This window comes from Mustela lutreola, chromosome 2 (assembly GCF_030435805.1).
Source record: "Mustela lutreola isolate mMusLut2 chromosome 2, mMusLut2.pri, whole genome shotgun sequence".
Classification (NCBI taxonomy): Eukaryota; Metazoa; Chordata; class Mammalia; order Carnivora; family Mustelidae; genus Mustela; species Mustela lutreola.
In genome coordinates, this window is record NC_081291.1 from 26,425,667 (window position 1) to 26,443,139 (window position 17,473).

At 40.3% G+C, this 17,473-nt stretch overlaps 1 protein-coding gene across 3 annotated transcripts in view; it reads right to left on the reverse strand.

Moving 5' to 3' along the window:
- DENND6A (DENN domain containing 6A) overlaps positions 1-10,347 on the reverse strand; it is a 61,155-nt gene extending 50,808 nt beyond the window's left edge. The window contains exon 1 of one of the 3 annotated variants that reach the window (XM_059161262.1): positions 10,021-10,347. In XM_059161262.1, the coding sequence (XP_059017245.1) occupies positions 10,021-10,260 (240 nt within the window). In that variant the 5' untranslated portion in view covers positions 10,261-10,347. The remainder of the gene's footprint in view (positions 1-10,020) is intronic. The other 2 variants (XM_059161261.1, XM_059161264.1) reach the window with 2 other exon arrangements.
- Positions 10,348-17,473: the final 7,126 nt, after the last annotated feature.

The following is a 17,473-nucleotide window of genomic DNA, read 5'->3' on the forward strand; positions in this document are numbered from 1 at the left end:
TCTTAGGAAGGTAGCAGATTACAGGGCTGGGACAGGAAAAATACAAGATAATCCTGGAGCATCTTGTTGTGCCAAAAAAGAAGTGTTCAAAAAAAGGAGGGGGGCAGGATTAAAGGACAGAGGAGCCAACCTAAAAAGACACCAATGCTCAAAGCTATCAGTCTGTACTGATATAGAGGGATGGATGGATGGATGAGAGAAAAGGGACAACTCTTCCTCATAAAAGAATTCTAACTAATAAATATAGGAGTAAGGAAAATTTAAAAATCACGGTTAGAACACCAGAATAGTAATTGCTGCAGCTAAGATCCACTTGTGGATGCTGAATTAGCAGACCAAGCTCAGAAAACAAGATACTGTGCAGTTCAATTTCTAACACAATAAACACTTATTAATTACAAAGACAAAAACAGAACTTTATAGTGGATAAACATGGCAGACATTATCTCAACCAAGTAATCAAGGTTAAAGTTACCAATAATGAGACATTTTAATTTTAATGTCCTGTACTTCTTGAGATGATGTTCTGAGAAGGACACATCGTATCTGGGGTATTCTTCCCAGTAATTTATAACCTCAGACTAATCATGACCTACACACTAGAAAAAAAACAAAATTTAAAGGTAGACTATAAACTATATGAACAGTACTCCAAAGAATCAAGGTCTTGAGAGACAAGGAAAGATTGAGAAGCTCCACAGACAGAAGAGGACTATGGAGTTATAATACCTACATACAATGTAGAGAACTGGATTGGATCTTGAAACAGATAAAGCACATTAGTAGAAAAACTGATGACTCCCAATAAACTCTGTTTAGTAAATTGTATCATGCCAATGTTAAATTCTTTGTCTTGATTATTATACTATGTTTATATAAAATGTTAACTTCAGAGAAATCTAAATACTTATATAACTCCATGTAAGTCAAAAATTATATCAAAATGAAGTTTTAAAAAAAGTAACACTTCTACTTCATATCATATACAAAAACTAACCCAGAGTGGATTAAAGACCTAAATGTAAGAGTTAAAACTACAAATATCTTATAAGAAAACACAGGAATAAATCTTTATAGCTGTGGATTAGCCAATAGCTTCTTAGATATAATCAAAGCACAAGCAACCAAAGAAAACAGAAACTGAACTTCATCAAAATTTAAAACTTTTGTGTTTCAAAGAACACTACCAAGAAGATGAAGACAATCCACAGAATGGAAGGAACTATTTGCAAATCATGTATTTGATGAGGGTCTAAGGTACAGAATATATAAAGAATTCTCACAATTCAATAAAAAAGTCAAGTGACCCAATGTTTAAATGGGTAAAGGATTTGATTAGACATTTCTCCAAAAAGATATACAAAAGGCCAATAAGCATATGAAAAGCCACTTGGCACCATTAGTCATTAGGGAAAATGCAAATAAAATTATAATAAGATACCATCTCATATCCACTAGGACAGCTGTAATCAAAAAGACAGACAAGAATTAGTGCTGACAAGATATGGGGAAATTAGAACCCTCACACATTACTAAAATAAATGTGAAAATACAGCCACCCTGGAAAACAGCTTAGTAGTTTCTCAAAAAAGTAAACATAATTACCTTATTACATAGCAATTTCATTCCAAGACAAGTGAAAACATATGTTCACACAAAAACTTAAAACAAATGTTCATAGCAGCATTATTCATAATACCCAAAAAGTAGAAAAAAAAGCAAAATTTTCATCAAATGATGAATGGATAAGCAAAATGTCATATTTCCTTTTAATATATAAAATTCAGTCATAAAAAGGAATGAAGTACTAACATATACTACAACATGGATGAACTCTGAAAATATTATACTAAGTGAAAGAAGCCAGAGAAAAAAATGCAAAATGAAATTATGATTTCATTCATATGAAATGTATAGAACAGGAGAATCCATAGAGAAAGTAGATGAGTGGTTGCCAGGGTCTGGGGGGATGGGGCAATGGCTCATGACTGAAAGAAGACATAAGGGAAATTTCTGGGGGCAGTGATAACATTCTGTTTCTTGATCTCCAGAGTAGTGAAATGATATGCTCACTTTATGAAAATTTACCAAACTCAGGGGGTGCCTGGGTGGCTCAGTGGGTTAAACCTCTGCCTTCGGCTCAGGTCATGATCCCAGGGTCCTGGGATCGAGCCCCGCATCGGGCTCTCTGCTCAGTGGGGAGCCTGCTTCCTCCTCTCTCTCTATGCCTGCCTCTCTGCCTACTTGTGATCTCTGTCTGTCAAATAAATAAATAAAATCTTTAAAAAAAAAAAAAAGTCTACTTATTTCAAGGAGTGGGAAAAAACAGCCTGACATCACAGTGTCAGAACAGACTAGACCTCAGTCTAAGGTTCCAGCTCACTCAAGAACTAAACTAAATTATATTACTAGAAAACATGGTCAGTTTGAACATGGAATGGACCATGAAGCATTTTTCTCTAATAAGAGTAAAGTTTAGATACAATTGTCCATTTTTCACATCATTCATCATAGTAAATACAGAAAACATAAAGCACTTGTGAACTAACTGGAGGGAGGAACATCCCAGATTCCTCCATACTGGGATTATATAATTTCATAACAGAACCAGAGATCAGTAGCACTGAAGAAGCCCTTGTACTATCTGGGAGCCTAAGCTCAAGAGATTACTCAAACTTCAACTCTCAAACCACAAAACTACATCAAGCTACTATGAAGTGCTACAAGTTCACAGGGAAATTTAAAGGCCATTATTAGCATCTGCAAACCCTCCTATTATAACCCTCACTGTTTAATGGCCTACCGTCCATGCTAGACTGGAAGCTCAATGAAGGGAGGCTTCATCAAAGCTTTATCTCCAAAACACAACTGTGTCTGGATATGGTAGCTGCCCAGTAAGCATCTGCTGAATAGACAGTTCGATGAGACGGTCCAGCAACAGTTACACCAAACACCTGTTTTGATTAAAACAGTAAACTTGCAGAGGAGCAAATACTGGGGTTATAGAGCACCCAGTCTGAGGGAAAGACACAACCCTTCACAGAACCGTCTTCACCCTTCTCAAAAAAATAAACAAACTTTGCTAAGATAAAGAACACTATAGTGAATACCTCAGGCTCCACCCTGCTAGGGGATAAAAAGGAAGAGGCAAGAAGCAGAAGTGACAAAGAAAGGGGAGTAAATTCTAACTGCTCTTTTAAAAATGGTACAGAAGTTTGCCTTCACCCCATAGCAGAGCTTTATCTCCAATTTGGAGCTTTTTTGTTTTTTATTTTTAAAAAACTGTGGGGCACCTGGGTGGCTCAGTTGGTTAGGCATCTGCCTTTGGCTTGGTCATGATCTAGGGTTCCTGGGATCAAGCTTGGGTCAGGCTCTCTGCTCAGCAGGGAGTCATCTTCTCCCTCTTCCTCCGTGTTCTCTCTCTAGGTTTTTTCAAATAAATAAATAAACAAAGTGTGTATGGGGGCAGAGGGAGGCTGAGATCAGTAATCCAAATGAAATCAGGACTCACACAATATATTAATGATTAACTGTCCTGCTTTTTACAGATTATTTCATTGGGTTCAAATTATCTTCAGCAAGAGGTGGGATACAATCTATATGTACACACAAATAGGCTATGTCATAGATTATCAGCAAATGAAACCTTATAGACTTGATTTCCAGGAACTGTTTTATTTTTAACTTTGATTTTTCATTATACATATATATATATTTTTTTAAAGATTTTATTTAAATGGCAGAGAGTACAAGCAGGGGGAGCAGCAGGGAGAGGGAGAAGCAGGCACCCCACTGAGCAGGGAGCCCAACGTGGGGTTGGACCTGGGATCATGACAGAGCAGAAGGCAGACGCTTAATGGACTGAGCCACCCAGGCGCCCCATTTTTTTTTTCTTTTTTGGTAATCTCTACACCCAACATGGGGATCAAACTCACAAGGCCATGATCAAGAGTTGCATACTCTTATGACTGAGCCAGCCAGTTGTCCTCCCAGGAAGTACTTTAAATACTTGGGATTCACGTCTAAAACTGTGGGGTTTTTTAAAAAAATCAATTTAAGGTAAAATAGTAAGAGTAAGAAAATAACCAAGAGCAGTCCTACACTGATTACTGAACGTGCAAGGACACTAACTATAATACGGGAGGAACATTTGGGCAAACATTAAAGGACAGGCATTAATTCTTTTTTTTTTTTTTTTAAAGATTTTTATTTATTTATTTGACAGAGAGAAATCACAAGTAGGCAGAGAGGCAGGCAGAGAGAGAGAGAGGAGGAAGCAGGCTCCCTGCTGAGCAGAGAGCCCGATGCGGGACTCGATCCCAGGACCCTGAGATCATGACCTGAGCCGAAGGCAGCGGCTTAACCACTGAGCCACCCAGGCACCCGACAGGCATTAATTCTTAAATGCATTCTCATTCTTAGTACCTCCAACAACACTCTTAGGGTATTATTTTTCTGCTTTATAGTTGAGGGAAATGGGACTCAGAAAATTGAAGAAACTGTGAGACTCAGAAAATTGAAGAAACTGGCCAAAAATCAGACAACCAGATGTTCAAAACCCAACAGCTTGTGCTCTGTTTACTAGAGGGGGAGGGACAAGCAGACTCCGCACTGAGTGCACAGCGCAACTTGGGAGCTCCATCCCACCATCCTGAGGTAATGACCTGAGCTGAAATCAAGAGTTGGATGTTAACTGAGCCACCCAGATGCTCTCTCCCTTTTGTAAAAAAATTTAATGAAAAAAAAACTAATTTTTAAAAAAATTTATCATTTATTTTTATTTTGTTTATTTTTTTGAGAAAGAGGAAGGCAATTGTGTGAAGGGTTGTTTCTCTCCCTTTTAAACTGGATGCTCCCAAACCTCAATTTTGGACTGAAATTGTCCAAAGAGTTGTTAAGTTGATAAAGACTTCAAGGAGGAAAAGCTACTAATGATGCCTCAATTCTTATAAAATCAAGGACTAGAGAGGTTCAGGAGGTGACCTCACATTACACATTAGAGAAATGTCGACTTCCTAGGACACTCTGTAAGTTCATATGATTTTTTTTTCTTAGTTTAGAGCAGTGTTATTTAACGAATTATATAATCTTCTTTTCTTTCTTTTTTTTTTTAGTTTCAGAGGTGGAATTTAGTGATTCATCAGTTGCATACAACACCCAGTGCTCATTAGTTTTAGTACCCTCCTTAATGCCCAACACCAGTACATTACAAGGATTATTCACCATGACCAAGTGTGATTTATTCCTGGGCTGCAAATCAATGTGACACACCACACTAATAAAAGACAAGAACCAGATGACTCTGCATTTGACAAAAGATAGCCTCCTTTCTTGATAAAAACCCTCCACTGTATAGTTCATGTGATTTAAAGGCTCTCAAAAATTCCTCTCCCTTTCTCTCTCAAATCAATCAATCAATCAATCAAGTGGGGTGGCTCACTCAGTTAAGAGTCCAATTCTTTGATTTTGGCTCAGGTCATCATCTCAGGGCGGTGGGATAGAGCCCCAAGTCAGGCTTTACACTTAGTGCAGTCTGCTTGTCCCTCTCCTTCTGCTCCTCCCCTCTCTCCAACCCCCTCAACTCTCTCAAATAAAATCAATCAATCAATAAATAAATCTTTAAAGGTGCTCAGAAATTCAAAACATTTCTAAAATGTGTGTACGGGTAGCAAATAATTCTCTACACTGTGAAGATAAAAGAAAACCACTAAATATCCAAATTAAGAAAAATGGTTAAATAAATTATGTTCCATAAAACTGTACTAATAAAGAGTCTTTAATGATCTGGTAAATCTGGTAAATGTTTATCAATAAAAGCAGGCTCTGGGCTCTGCTGGGTGGCTCAGTTGGGTAAGTGTCTGCCTTTGGCTCAGGTCATGATCCCAGGGTCCTGGGATGAGTTCCAAGTTGGGCTCCTTGCTCAGTGGTGAGCCTGCTTCTCTCTCTGCCTGCCACTCCCTCTGCTTGTGCTCTCTTTCTCTCTGGCAAATAAATAAATAAATAAAATCTTTAAAAAAAAAACAACAACAAAAAAGCAGACTCTGATAGTAAATCTGTTTATGGTATTGCTGCCCATCCCATGCTTTGGAAGTGTCCCCTCCTCCTTTTACAAGTAGCCACTATGGTCACTGAAACGCGGTTTCCTAACAGATGACTGAACAAAAGGGAGCACCTGACCCATGCTGGGCCAATCAGATATTCTAGTATTTGAATTGAGCTTCAGCCTGGTTCCAGAATATAAAAGTAGTTTGGCTAAAATCAGTATCACAATAATCCAAAATCAAGAGAAGCTGAGGAGCAGAAACTGAGACCCTCGCAAAAGAAACCAGTCTCCGCACAAAGAATGGAACAGACTGGCAAAGAGAAGCAGAGACAAAAGACCACACAGCTCCGGAGAAACAAAGGCAAAATGCCTGAGGCTTTCCAAATCCCATGAGGTTCATTCCAGCTTCCTGCAACTGGGTTCCAAGAGAATCCTTATAATCAATCTTTTTTCTTAAATTTATTTGAGAGCGTTTCTGTTCCTAACAATCAAATTAATTCTTGACAGATATGAATTATGTAAAAAAAAAAAGCATTAATGAAAATATCAACTATTAATAGCACTTGTTTCTTGGTATAATTATGAGTGATGTCTTCTAATGTTTATAATTTTCTTTCTTGCCAAATTTTCAACAATGAGCATATTATTACTCAATCAGGGAGAAAAAACTTGAATAAATGAGGCAATTCTGAATTCAGATAATTAAGGCTTTACTATATAATCAGGTAATTTTAGAGCTGGAAGTAACTTAGAGTTTATAAAAATCCAGAGGATTTGAAACTGCGTTCCAGAGGTCACGTGGATTCTATGGTGACCCTCTAGGGTCACCATAGAAGAAGGAAGAAGCTGAGCACACCTCCTATAGTCAACACCTTTTATAGTTTCTTTCCAACTTAAAAGATACTGTTCATTGTCCCCTTTACCAAGGACAGGGCCCAACAGACATTTTATGCAAAATGGACCACTCCTCTAACCACACAGTCTTCAGCTGATTGTTTGCCCTAAACCAGGCCTGAGTACCTTCCTCTGGCATCTCTCTTCATTGAAGTGACTGAAAAAGGCAATTTCTCCACCATAAAGATTATAGAAGCCAAGGAAATAAGTTGCAGAGAGCATGAAGCATGAACAAAATCCCAAAAACAAAAGCATAAGCAAGAGGCTTCCAAGTTATGAGCACGAGTCATTTTATGAAGCCCCCAACAGTTTTGTGCATTGAATATCTTGAAAACTCTATGCTGTTCAGCAAGTTTCCTTCTCTGCTTGAGCTATAGCTTAGTTTCCATTGTCTGCAACCAAATACACACACACACACACACACACACACACACAGGGACCCCATCTCAACCAGGTTAGCCATTGAGGTCCCATATTAGATTTTTATTTAGACAGGGAAAAAAATTTCCCTGTTTAAAAAATTTTAAAAAGTACTGATTATACTAACACAACTTCATTTTACTAGTGAGAAAATTAAGGTTCAAAAGTCTTGCCTTTACAAAGCAAGTTAAGGATTTTCTCCACTGAAAATGAAAAGGGAATTTCAATACTTCCCAAACACAGACTTACATAGGTCTTAAGTCACAGGTATTGTTCCCAACATTTCACCATTAATTCCTCTAATTCTCCCAGCAGTGCTCTGATGCAGGTACTGTTACAGAGGTAGTGTGAGTCAAGTGTAGTAATATGCCCAAAGTCACAGACTCAAATCTAGGCAGTCCAGCTCTGGAGTCTCAGTTCTTGACTGATATATTATACTGTCTCTTTGATAAAGATTTAAGCTTAACCAAGTGGTGCTGTTCATGCATTTGTTTAAAATTTACAAATGGTACTTTCTGTGATGGCACAACGGAGTCTTACATCTCCTTCAACCCTAAAATTCAAAGACGGTGATAGCACAGGTGTCTTCTAGGATATTTTAGTCCAAATTTAGTTTTTACCTATTCTTTAATTAATTTCCCTTTTGAGTCTCTATAGTTGTGCATTATAGGAATTATGGCTGGAGCTACTGTATGTCACTTTCCCAACACAAGTCTATGTTCACCACCTTCTTTTCCCATTACAGCCACCCCACCTGTCCATTTTGGCCTGGATAGAGCCATAATACAAAAATGAAATACATTTTTTTAACTATTTCATTATATTCATTACTAATTTGTGTTCCTTTTTCTTCTCTTAAAAGTGGCAAAGTATAATATTCTACATTTCTCATAAAAATGAAACAAAATTATGTTGCAACCCATTTAATGTGTTTATCTTTCTTTGGACCCTTTATTAGGGAATCTTCCCCACCCTCATTCAACGCCTTCTAAAATCAGTGATTCTTAATCTGGAAACAGTGGAACAGAAGATCCACAGATGACCACCAGATAGTCCACAGAAGTATATACTTAATTTTGTATTAGTAAGCATTTTTATAACGGAGTTTATATTTTTTTAAAAGATCCAGAATAAAAAAAAGTTAAGAACTACTGACCTAAAGAAAACTGTTCAGTACCATATCCCATGGGAAATGAAATTCAAAATAAGTCCTTTAATGATTCACATTTTTGTAGCATCTCCATTATCTAAATACTGTCTATCTGGTCTGAAGAACAGGCTTATAAATAATGTCCCAAATGATTAGAGTCCACAAAGATCTCCTTCAGCTACTTTAAAATACAATCAACTACAACAACCCACTCCTAAGTTTACGGTTAAACTGTATTTTACTACATATATAACTTCAAGTTAACATGTCAATGTAAATGAAAGATGACTTATAAATCTCTAATTCAAAGTCTTTGGAAACTGTTGTTTGTCTCAACAAGATAAAGAATTGCTCATGTATTCACTCATTCCATCAAGTACATATGGAACACCACTAATGTACCAAGCATGGGATTTGGCCCTATCTTCTTCCGTGATTAATTCTTGGTTCCCCTCTAAATTGCAGTCTACATCTACAAATACAGGTTAAAGCGTTTTGTTCATATTTGTATGCGCAGCAACCACCAAAAGGCCTACATCTTAGTGGAAACCTAATGTGTACTGAACTGCATAATGATAAAACAGAGAAGACATGTTGAATACAAAAGCAGTAGTTTTGCTTTAAGAAAAACCTCCCAAGCCCATTTTCATAGCTAACTCATGCCACTAAAGTCTGAATGAGGTGGTTCATTAAAATCTATCATCATCACCAAAACAAACAGACAAAAATTTTCTAAACATACCTCCTTCTAATAAGGTTTTCCTTGGATACAATGACAAGCCATGTCTTATGCTACAAAAGGGACCCTAAACAATGTCAAGAATAAATAACATTCGAAGGCCTTTCAATAAGACACCATAAGATGGAAAACTTGAATGATTCACAAGCAAGATGAACTATGAACTATGTTAATCTTGATCACAGCTTTCAGGCCAACTGTTTTCAAAAGCAAGGTCAAGGAATAAAAGAAACGATTTTTTAAAAATAACAGAAATGAGGAACAAAACGAGGAAATGGAGAAAATCATGCTGAGATAAGCATTTTGGCTCAGGCTGAGGGGAATGCTCTCAGAATTACTGGAAATGGTCAAAACGGTCAAGGAGTCTACAAAGTTGGTTGTGTGAGGCTTGGTTATTATAGTTCACCATATGTCAGGGGCATTGTTCTCGTCTTCAAAAAAGTCCCCAACATCCTGCCTGCAGCCTTCTCCCGGTGCCGCTAACCATTTGTTATTCCTGTGACACCGGGCTAAAAACAAAAATAAACAAAAACGAACCTCAGCAAGTATTTAGGAGGGGCCTAGAGAGAACTTTTCACCCCTAGCCGCAGCCCACGATCCTCCCACGGGAACAGCCAATGGACCGCAGCCCGGCCCGACAGGCGGAGGGGCGGCCGGCCACGCCCGGATGCGCGGCAGCCGGGGTCCGGGCCCGCCGGCCACACGCTCTGCTGGGGCCTCCCCGGCAAGGAGACCCGGACGAGGCGCCGCGGGCAAGGAGCGGCCGGGCCTCACCTCCACGGCTTGGCCCAGCTCCAGGTCGAAGCCCACCACACACACGCAGTGCAGCCAGGCCGAGAAGCCGTCCCAGCGCAGCAGGCCCCGGCCGCGGCCCTCATCCTCTTCGTCGTCCTCCGGCGTGCCTCCCGCCGCCACCACCACGGCCGGCGCCCCGTGGTCCTCGGCTGCCGCCAAGGCCTCGTCCAACGGCCCGCGGGAGCCGGGCCCTGAGGCTGCCAGGCCCCGCAGAGCCATCCGCCGCCCCCTTGCTGTACGCGCCGCCTCCACTGCGGACCGCGCAGCAGAGCGCTCCCGGATCCGCGCACGCGCAGCCGCCGCTACCGCAGAGGCAGCCGCCGGAGACGGACTCGGCTGGGGCGGGGCCGGGGCCGGGGCCGGGGCGGGACTGGGGCCCACGTGACCCTGGGAGGCCGGCTCCGCGCTGGTGCACCTTACCAGAGCGCAGAGGTTGGGTCGTCTTGCAGGCGCTTGGCTGTGTTCTCGAAGCCGGCCCTCACATCCTTTTCTTAAAGCTCTTCAAGAGTGGTTTATGAATCCTGATACCCTTCTTCGAAGTCCAACCACCAGGGGAGGAGTTATTCTTGGAATGATACTTTCATATAATAAGGTATTATTAAATTATTAAACTTAGTTTAATATAAATTAATAAACATATTAAACATAGTGGTAACAGTAGCTAAAACTGAATATTTATTCCTTTCAGTTGATGCGCCAGCAAGTACTTTACAAATATTTACTCTATTGACCTTTCAAATCGTGACCAGTAGGTAGACTTCATTCTTCTTACAGATAAGGAAATCGAGATGCTGAGAGGTTACATGACTAGCCCAACAAGTATTACAACTTTGATGACGGCTTTCAGTTCACTCTCTCCTTTGCTGATTCAGAGATCTGTGCCTTCATTTAGCTGTTCCTTCTCCACCAAGGCCCCACCCACCGATCTTGGTCTGGTTGCCTGTGACTCATTCAACACTCACACATCTGCAGTGCTTTCTGAAACCAGGTTGGCCTCCACAGCAACCTGTAGATCACTGTAGACCAGTCTCTCTTACCAAGGCAAGGGGCTAGTCTCAGGCAGCTTTGTGGCTGTGGTTGTTTTAGATTTTATTATTTTTTTAAGGATTTTATTTATGTATTTGACAGACAGAGATCACAAGTAGACAGAAAGGCAGGCAGAGGGGGAGGGGGAAGTAGGCCCCCTGCTGAGCAGAGAGCCTGATATGGGGCTCTGGGGCTCCATCCCAGGACCCTGAGATCATGACCTGAGCTGAAGGCAGAGGCTTTTTTTTTTTTTTTTTTGTAATTTTATTTATTTATTTAACAGACAGAGATCACAAGTAGGCAGAGAGGCAGGCAGAGAGAGAGGAAGTGAAGCAGGCTCCCCGCTGAGCAAAGAGCCCAATGTGGGACTCTATCCTAGGACCCTGAGATTATGACCAGAGCGGAAGGCAGTGGCTCAACCCACTGAGCCACTCAGGCGCCCCTGAAGGCAAAGGCTTGATCCACTCATGACCTGAGCTGAAGGCAGATGCTTAACGGACCAAGACACGCAGGCCTCCCTAGATTTTATGTTTAAGTAATTTCTATATTCAACGTAAAGCTGGAATTATAACCCCAAGTTGCACACTCAACCAACTAAACCATCCAGGTGCCCCAAAATGCTTTGTATTCTCAGAGATCAGCACTGTGCTGAGCACCCGGGAGGCACTTGGTCTATTGAATTCAATCGGTAATAATTATTACCGATTATTGGTCAAACGTAATACTACTGATTAGGATTTTATTCACCACATACTATGCAGAGTATAAACACCACAATGAAAGTAAATAGGAAACACACAAGAATAATATCCCAAGAGAAAAATGAGTAAAAGACAATGGATAGTAACTGATGATAAACAATTTTTTTTTAAATCGGTTTTGGGTGATTGGGCTATGGACATTGGGGAGGGTATGGGCTTATGGTGAGTGCTGTGAAGTGTGTAAACCTGGCGATTCACAGAGCTGTACCCCTGTGGCTAATAATACATTATATGTTAATAATAAAATAAATTAATTAATTAAAATCAGTTTTCATGCTTTTACACACATTATCTTATCTAATCCTCCTCACAACCCAAAAAGGCAGATCTCATTATTTTTCCCATTTTTACAGGTAAAGATTCTGGGACTCCATGAGATGATGATGATGATGCACAGCCAGTTGGTGGCCTAATGGATTTAAACCCAGATCTCTCTGAGTCAGCCTAGCTCCTAAGCATTTTGATGCACTGTCCAGTCAGATTTACCCCATTTGACAAACATTGTTCTGTATACATCCTTCAGATTTTTATTTCAAGTGTTAGCTTCAATATTTCAAGAAAAGGGTAAATTTCATCAGACATCAATAGTGATGTTTGCTGGAGACTATTTTTAGTAGATCAGATGAACTAGGAACAGGATTAAAGTTAAAAGCCAAGTCTGTGGCCAAAGCAATCTGCCCTCCTACTCTAGAGAGCCACTGTAGTTGAGAGAGAAAAACAATGTTCTGCATTTAAGTTAGTCTTTAATCCCACTGTTTGGAAAGAACAGTAGCCTTTACTATTAAAAACACCTGGGTGGCTCAGTTAGTTAAGCATCTGCCTTCAGCTCAGTTCATGATCCCAGGGTCCTGGGATCAACCCACATGGGGCTCCCTGCTCAGCAGGGAGTCTGCTTCTCCCTTTCCCTCTACACCTCCCCACTGCTTGTGTTCTCTCTCTCTCTCTTTCATACACACTCCCTCTCTCTCTCAAAAAAATTAATAAATAAACTCTTAAAAAAAAAAAAGTTAAAAAGAGCACTGGACTAGAAGTCAGAAGTTCTGGATTCTAGTGACAGTTCCATCCATAATCATGGTAGGCAAGCTGCTCTAAGACTCAGTTTCTGCATTGATGAAATAGGAATGCTCATTCCCAGCTTACTCATCTCACTGATTGTGGGGAAGAGCCAAACTATCTCAATGCATACCTTTTACTGGGTGCTACCTCATTATTAATAATTAATAAGCTTTAAATGCTGTTCCACAGGGGTGGCTCTTTGACATGTGAATACAGATTGCCATTCCCTGAAATGCTGTTGCATAATTTGAATTAAGAGTAATCTTGTGGGGCACGTGGGTGGATCAGATGGTTGAGTGTCTGCCTTCAGCTTGGGTCATGATCTCTAGTTCCTGGGACTGAGACCTGGGTCAGTCTCCCTGCTCAGTGGGATTCCACTTCTTCCTCTCCCTCTGCCTCCCTCCCTGCTTGTGTTCTCTCTGTCTCTCTCTCTCTCAAATGAATAAATAAAATCTTTTTTAAAAAGTAATTTTGCAAAATGTAACACCATATTAAAATGAAAAAACACATTAAGAGGACTGTGAGGGTTTTTTTTTTTTTTAAGATTTTATTTATTTATTTGACACAGAGAGAGAGATCACAGGAGGCAGAGAGGCAGGCAGAGAGAGAGGGGGAAGCAGGCTCCCCGCTGAGCAGAGAGCCTGATGTGGGGCTCAATACCAGGACCCTGGGATCATGACCTGAGCCAAAGACAGAGGCTTTAACCCACTGAGCCACCCAGGCGCCGCAGGACTGAGTTTGATGAGAAAGAGAGGACACTAGGGCTCTAAAGCATCTTAAAGATGGGGAAAAAAATCATTTGGTTTGCTTTGGGAAAAAAACTAACAAACATCACTAAAATCCACAAAATCCACAACCATTAGAGTGTATTATGCTGAGCGAAATAAGTCAATCAGAGAAAGACAATTATCATACGACTTCCCTGATATGAGGAATTTGAGAGGCAGGGTGGGAGGCTGTGGGGGTAGGGAAGGAAAAAATGAAACAAGGAAGACAAACCATAAGAGAGTCTTAATCTCACAAAACAAACTGAGGGTTGCTGGGGGAAGAGGGAGGTAGGGATAAGGTGGTTGGGTTTTGGACATTGGGGAGGATATGTGATATGGTGAATGCTGTAAAATTCGTAAGCCTGACGATTCACAGACCTGTGCCCCTGGGGCAAATAATACATTATATGTAAATAAAAATAATTAATTTTTTAAAAAGGTAGAAAGAAAATCCACAACCACTAGGGCAACAGAAATTTCCTATTGCTTTTTTGTTTCTTTTCATCCTCAAAACTCTCGCATTTGACCTTCACATCAATTTTAACCCAGTTTCTATGGTTAATGCTTATATGGGGTCTAAGGGGAAAAGTGCTAATACTTCCTTCTTAAGGTTCTGCATTAGAACCTTTGATTCTGAAAGGATCTTGGGTCAGGTCATCTCTCCAAACTTCCCATCCTATTCGTGAATCTTCTGATGTTTAATTACCCAGCTGCTAATGTTTGATTAGCCAACACCCTTTATTAAGGTAAAGTCACTACCTTGCAAAGCTGCTATTTTCTGGATGTTCATAAGGGCTAGAAAATTCTTCCTTTCATGGAGACAAGATCAATCAGCCACTTTGTAATGTATACCCCTTGGTCTAAGTTTGTGCTTGCTGAGATTACAAAGAAGAGTCCAACTCTTCTACATGATAGGCCTCCCACTTATTGAAAATAGTTATCCCACAGTCCACATGCCTTCTAGTTTCCACGGTAAACTACCCTAGTTCCTCCTACTATTCCTCAAAGGATATTGTTTGTAGGCCATTCATCATCCTGTTGCCCAACTGGGGCATACTCCTACTTGTCGATATCACTCTTAAAATGTGGTGCCGGAGAGGAAACCCCATCCTGCAGGTGTGATCTGACGAGTGCAGAGTATACTGTGAGACTATTACCTTACTTGTCCCAGCCGCCAGCCTTCTATTAATGCTGGTTCAGATCACATTTGCTTCTTTTGGCAGGCAGGTCACATCGCTGGCTCAGGTTGCATTCACTGTCAACCAAAGCCCTGGGTCTTTTTTCTTACGAGGAGTACTAAAGTCAGAGTAGGCTGCTTTAGCCAACGGTATGACTTGGATACATGGCTCTGCTGCTCTTCTAATATTACCAACAACACTAAGCACAGGATTAAAAACATTCCAAACTTCTCTATTCACCCCAACCAAACTCTTGGCATTTCAGCAATTTTTATAGCTTAAGAAAACAAAAGAAGGGGGGCACCTGGGTGGCTCAGTTGGTTAAGCATGCGACTATTGATTTCGGCTCAAGTCATGATCTCAGGGTTGTGAGATTGAGCCTCACGTGGGGCTCTGCACTGGGCAGGGAGTCTGCTTAAGAGTCTCTCCCTCCCTGTCCCTCTGCCCCTTCCTACCTCCCGAAGGAGAAGGAAAGGAGGAGGAGGGAGAGGAGGAGAAAGGGAATGAGAGAGGAAGGAAGGAAGACAGGGGTATGCTTCTTCAGATAATGATGTGAATTGCAATGCCATATATCTGGACTTAATTTTACTGCAAGGGAGGGAGTCCAAGTGCCCTAGATATCCATCTATGTACGCAACCAGAGGACTTCCCTCTTGCTTTTGAGCTAAATGTTACTGCAGCTGTTAGAGCATAACTATACTTGTGGTGGCAAGAAAATACACAGAGTCTCAAGTGCCAGTGTGTTATCAACAGAGAATGGGGTTTACTACCACACATCTCTAAGAGACAAAATGCTGAACAGCAAGTTTAGAAGAGAGAATCCAGGCAAAGAAGACAATAAAATACACTGTTGGATGCTTCCTAAGTAGTGTTTGTGAAAGCTTAAAAAAGAAACTGGGAAGAGCTTTGAGATTTTGTCTTTACATTCTCAGGATTTCTTTAGTGCCTGGTACATGAGAGGCACTCAGTAAATATTTACTGAATGGATGAATATACTTTAAAAATCTCTAGTTGCAGATCTCCTGTCTTATAGAGTTTTCCTTTCATGGTCAATTGTATGAACACATGAGAAGAATATAAAATATAAAAATGTTTCTTAAATGTATTTTAGTCTTAGCTTATGAGAAATAAAGATAGTAACACCTTATATTTTTGAAGATTTGCTTTTCCAACTGCCTGACCCAGTTCGTGCCGGGAGACAGGTTTAGTAAGCCCAACTAGCAGTCAACATGTAAGACAGAAAAGGTAACCTGTCAAGTTCATGCCCTTTAATCAGAGGTGTGAGACCTTTGCTCATAAATTATTTTGTCTAAATTCACACAAAATTCTAACAGGTATGCTTGCCTAGCTTCCCAGAGTAAGCAGCAGATAAGGACAGTGAGGAGATAAAGACATGCTTGGGGCTGAGCATGAAGTAGAAAACAAAAGGCTGTAGGTTAATGGAATGAAAGGAAAAGGAAAAAGGAATCAGAAGACAGAAGCATTTGGAAGAATACACAGTGAGCTATTAATAGTGGTTGCCTTATGTGGAATAGGAATGGTGGGAAATACAAGTGCTGGCAAATAGAAATAGGGAACTTTGCTTTCTATCTTACACAACTCTATTGTTTTAGTTAGAGAGGGCATACATTGCTTTTGTAACTAAACATTAAGAGACAATAAGAGTGTAATAGAGCTGCTTATAGAAGTGAAAAATTGGAAACCACCTAACTGTCCAAAAATAGGGAATTGGCTGAAAAATATCATATATCCATTCAATAGACTATGATACAGTCATTTAAAATGTCATAAAAGAATATTATATAGCAGAAAAATGTTCAACATACATACTTTAAGTGGAGAAAGGTAGATCACAAAGTGAAATATAGTGAATGATTCTGTTTTAATGGACTATATGCAAAAAAAAAAAAAAAAAGACACTAGAGTTGATAAGAAATATCCTGACATAGGAGAAATTTTCTGCTTGGAATTAAAATTTCTTTTTCTTCATCTGTGTAATATCTAGTATCTCTAAAACTGAAAACTTTTTTATAGGTATAATGAGAAATCAGCTAAAACAGAAGAGAAAGAAGTTACAGTGGTTTCACTACTATCTTTGTGGCAGAAACTGCTATGCCACTATGATGATTAATTGTATGTGTCTACTTGACACATACAATTGTGGACCACAGACGTCCAGATTGTCCAGATAGTTTGGCTAAATATTATTCTGGGTGTGTCTATGAGGGCGTTTCCAGATGAGATTAACATTTGAATTAGTAGACTTGAGTAAAGCAGAGTGCCCTCCCCAGCTTGGGTGGGCCTCATCCAATCCACTGGAGGCCTAAATAGAACAAAAAAGGCTGAGTAAGGAAGAATTTGCTCTCTGCCGGTCTTTGAAATAGAATATTGGTCTTCTCCTGCCTTCTGACTCAGCCTGAAACTGGAACTTACAACAACTCTCCTGGCTCTCAGGTCTTTGGACTAGGACAGAAACTACACCATTGACTCCTGGGTCTCCAGCTTGCCATTGCACATCGTGGGACTTTTTAGCCTACCCAAGCACAAGGGTCAAATATATCTCCCCACCCACCCACCCAGGATATATTTCCATCCTATTGGTTCTGTTTCTCTGAAGACTAATATACACTTTGGTACTGACAGT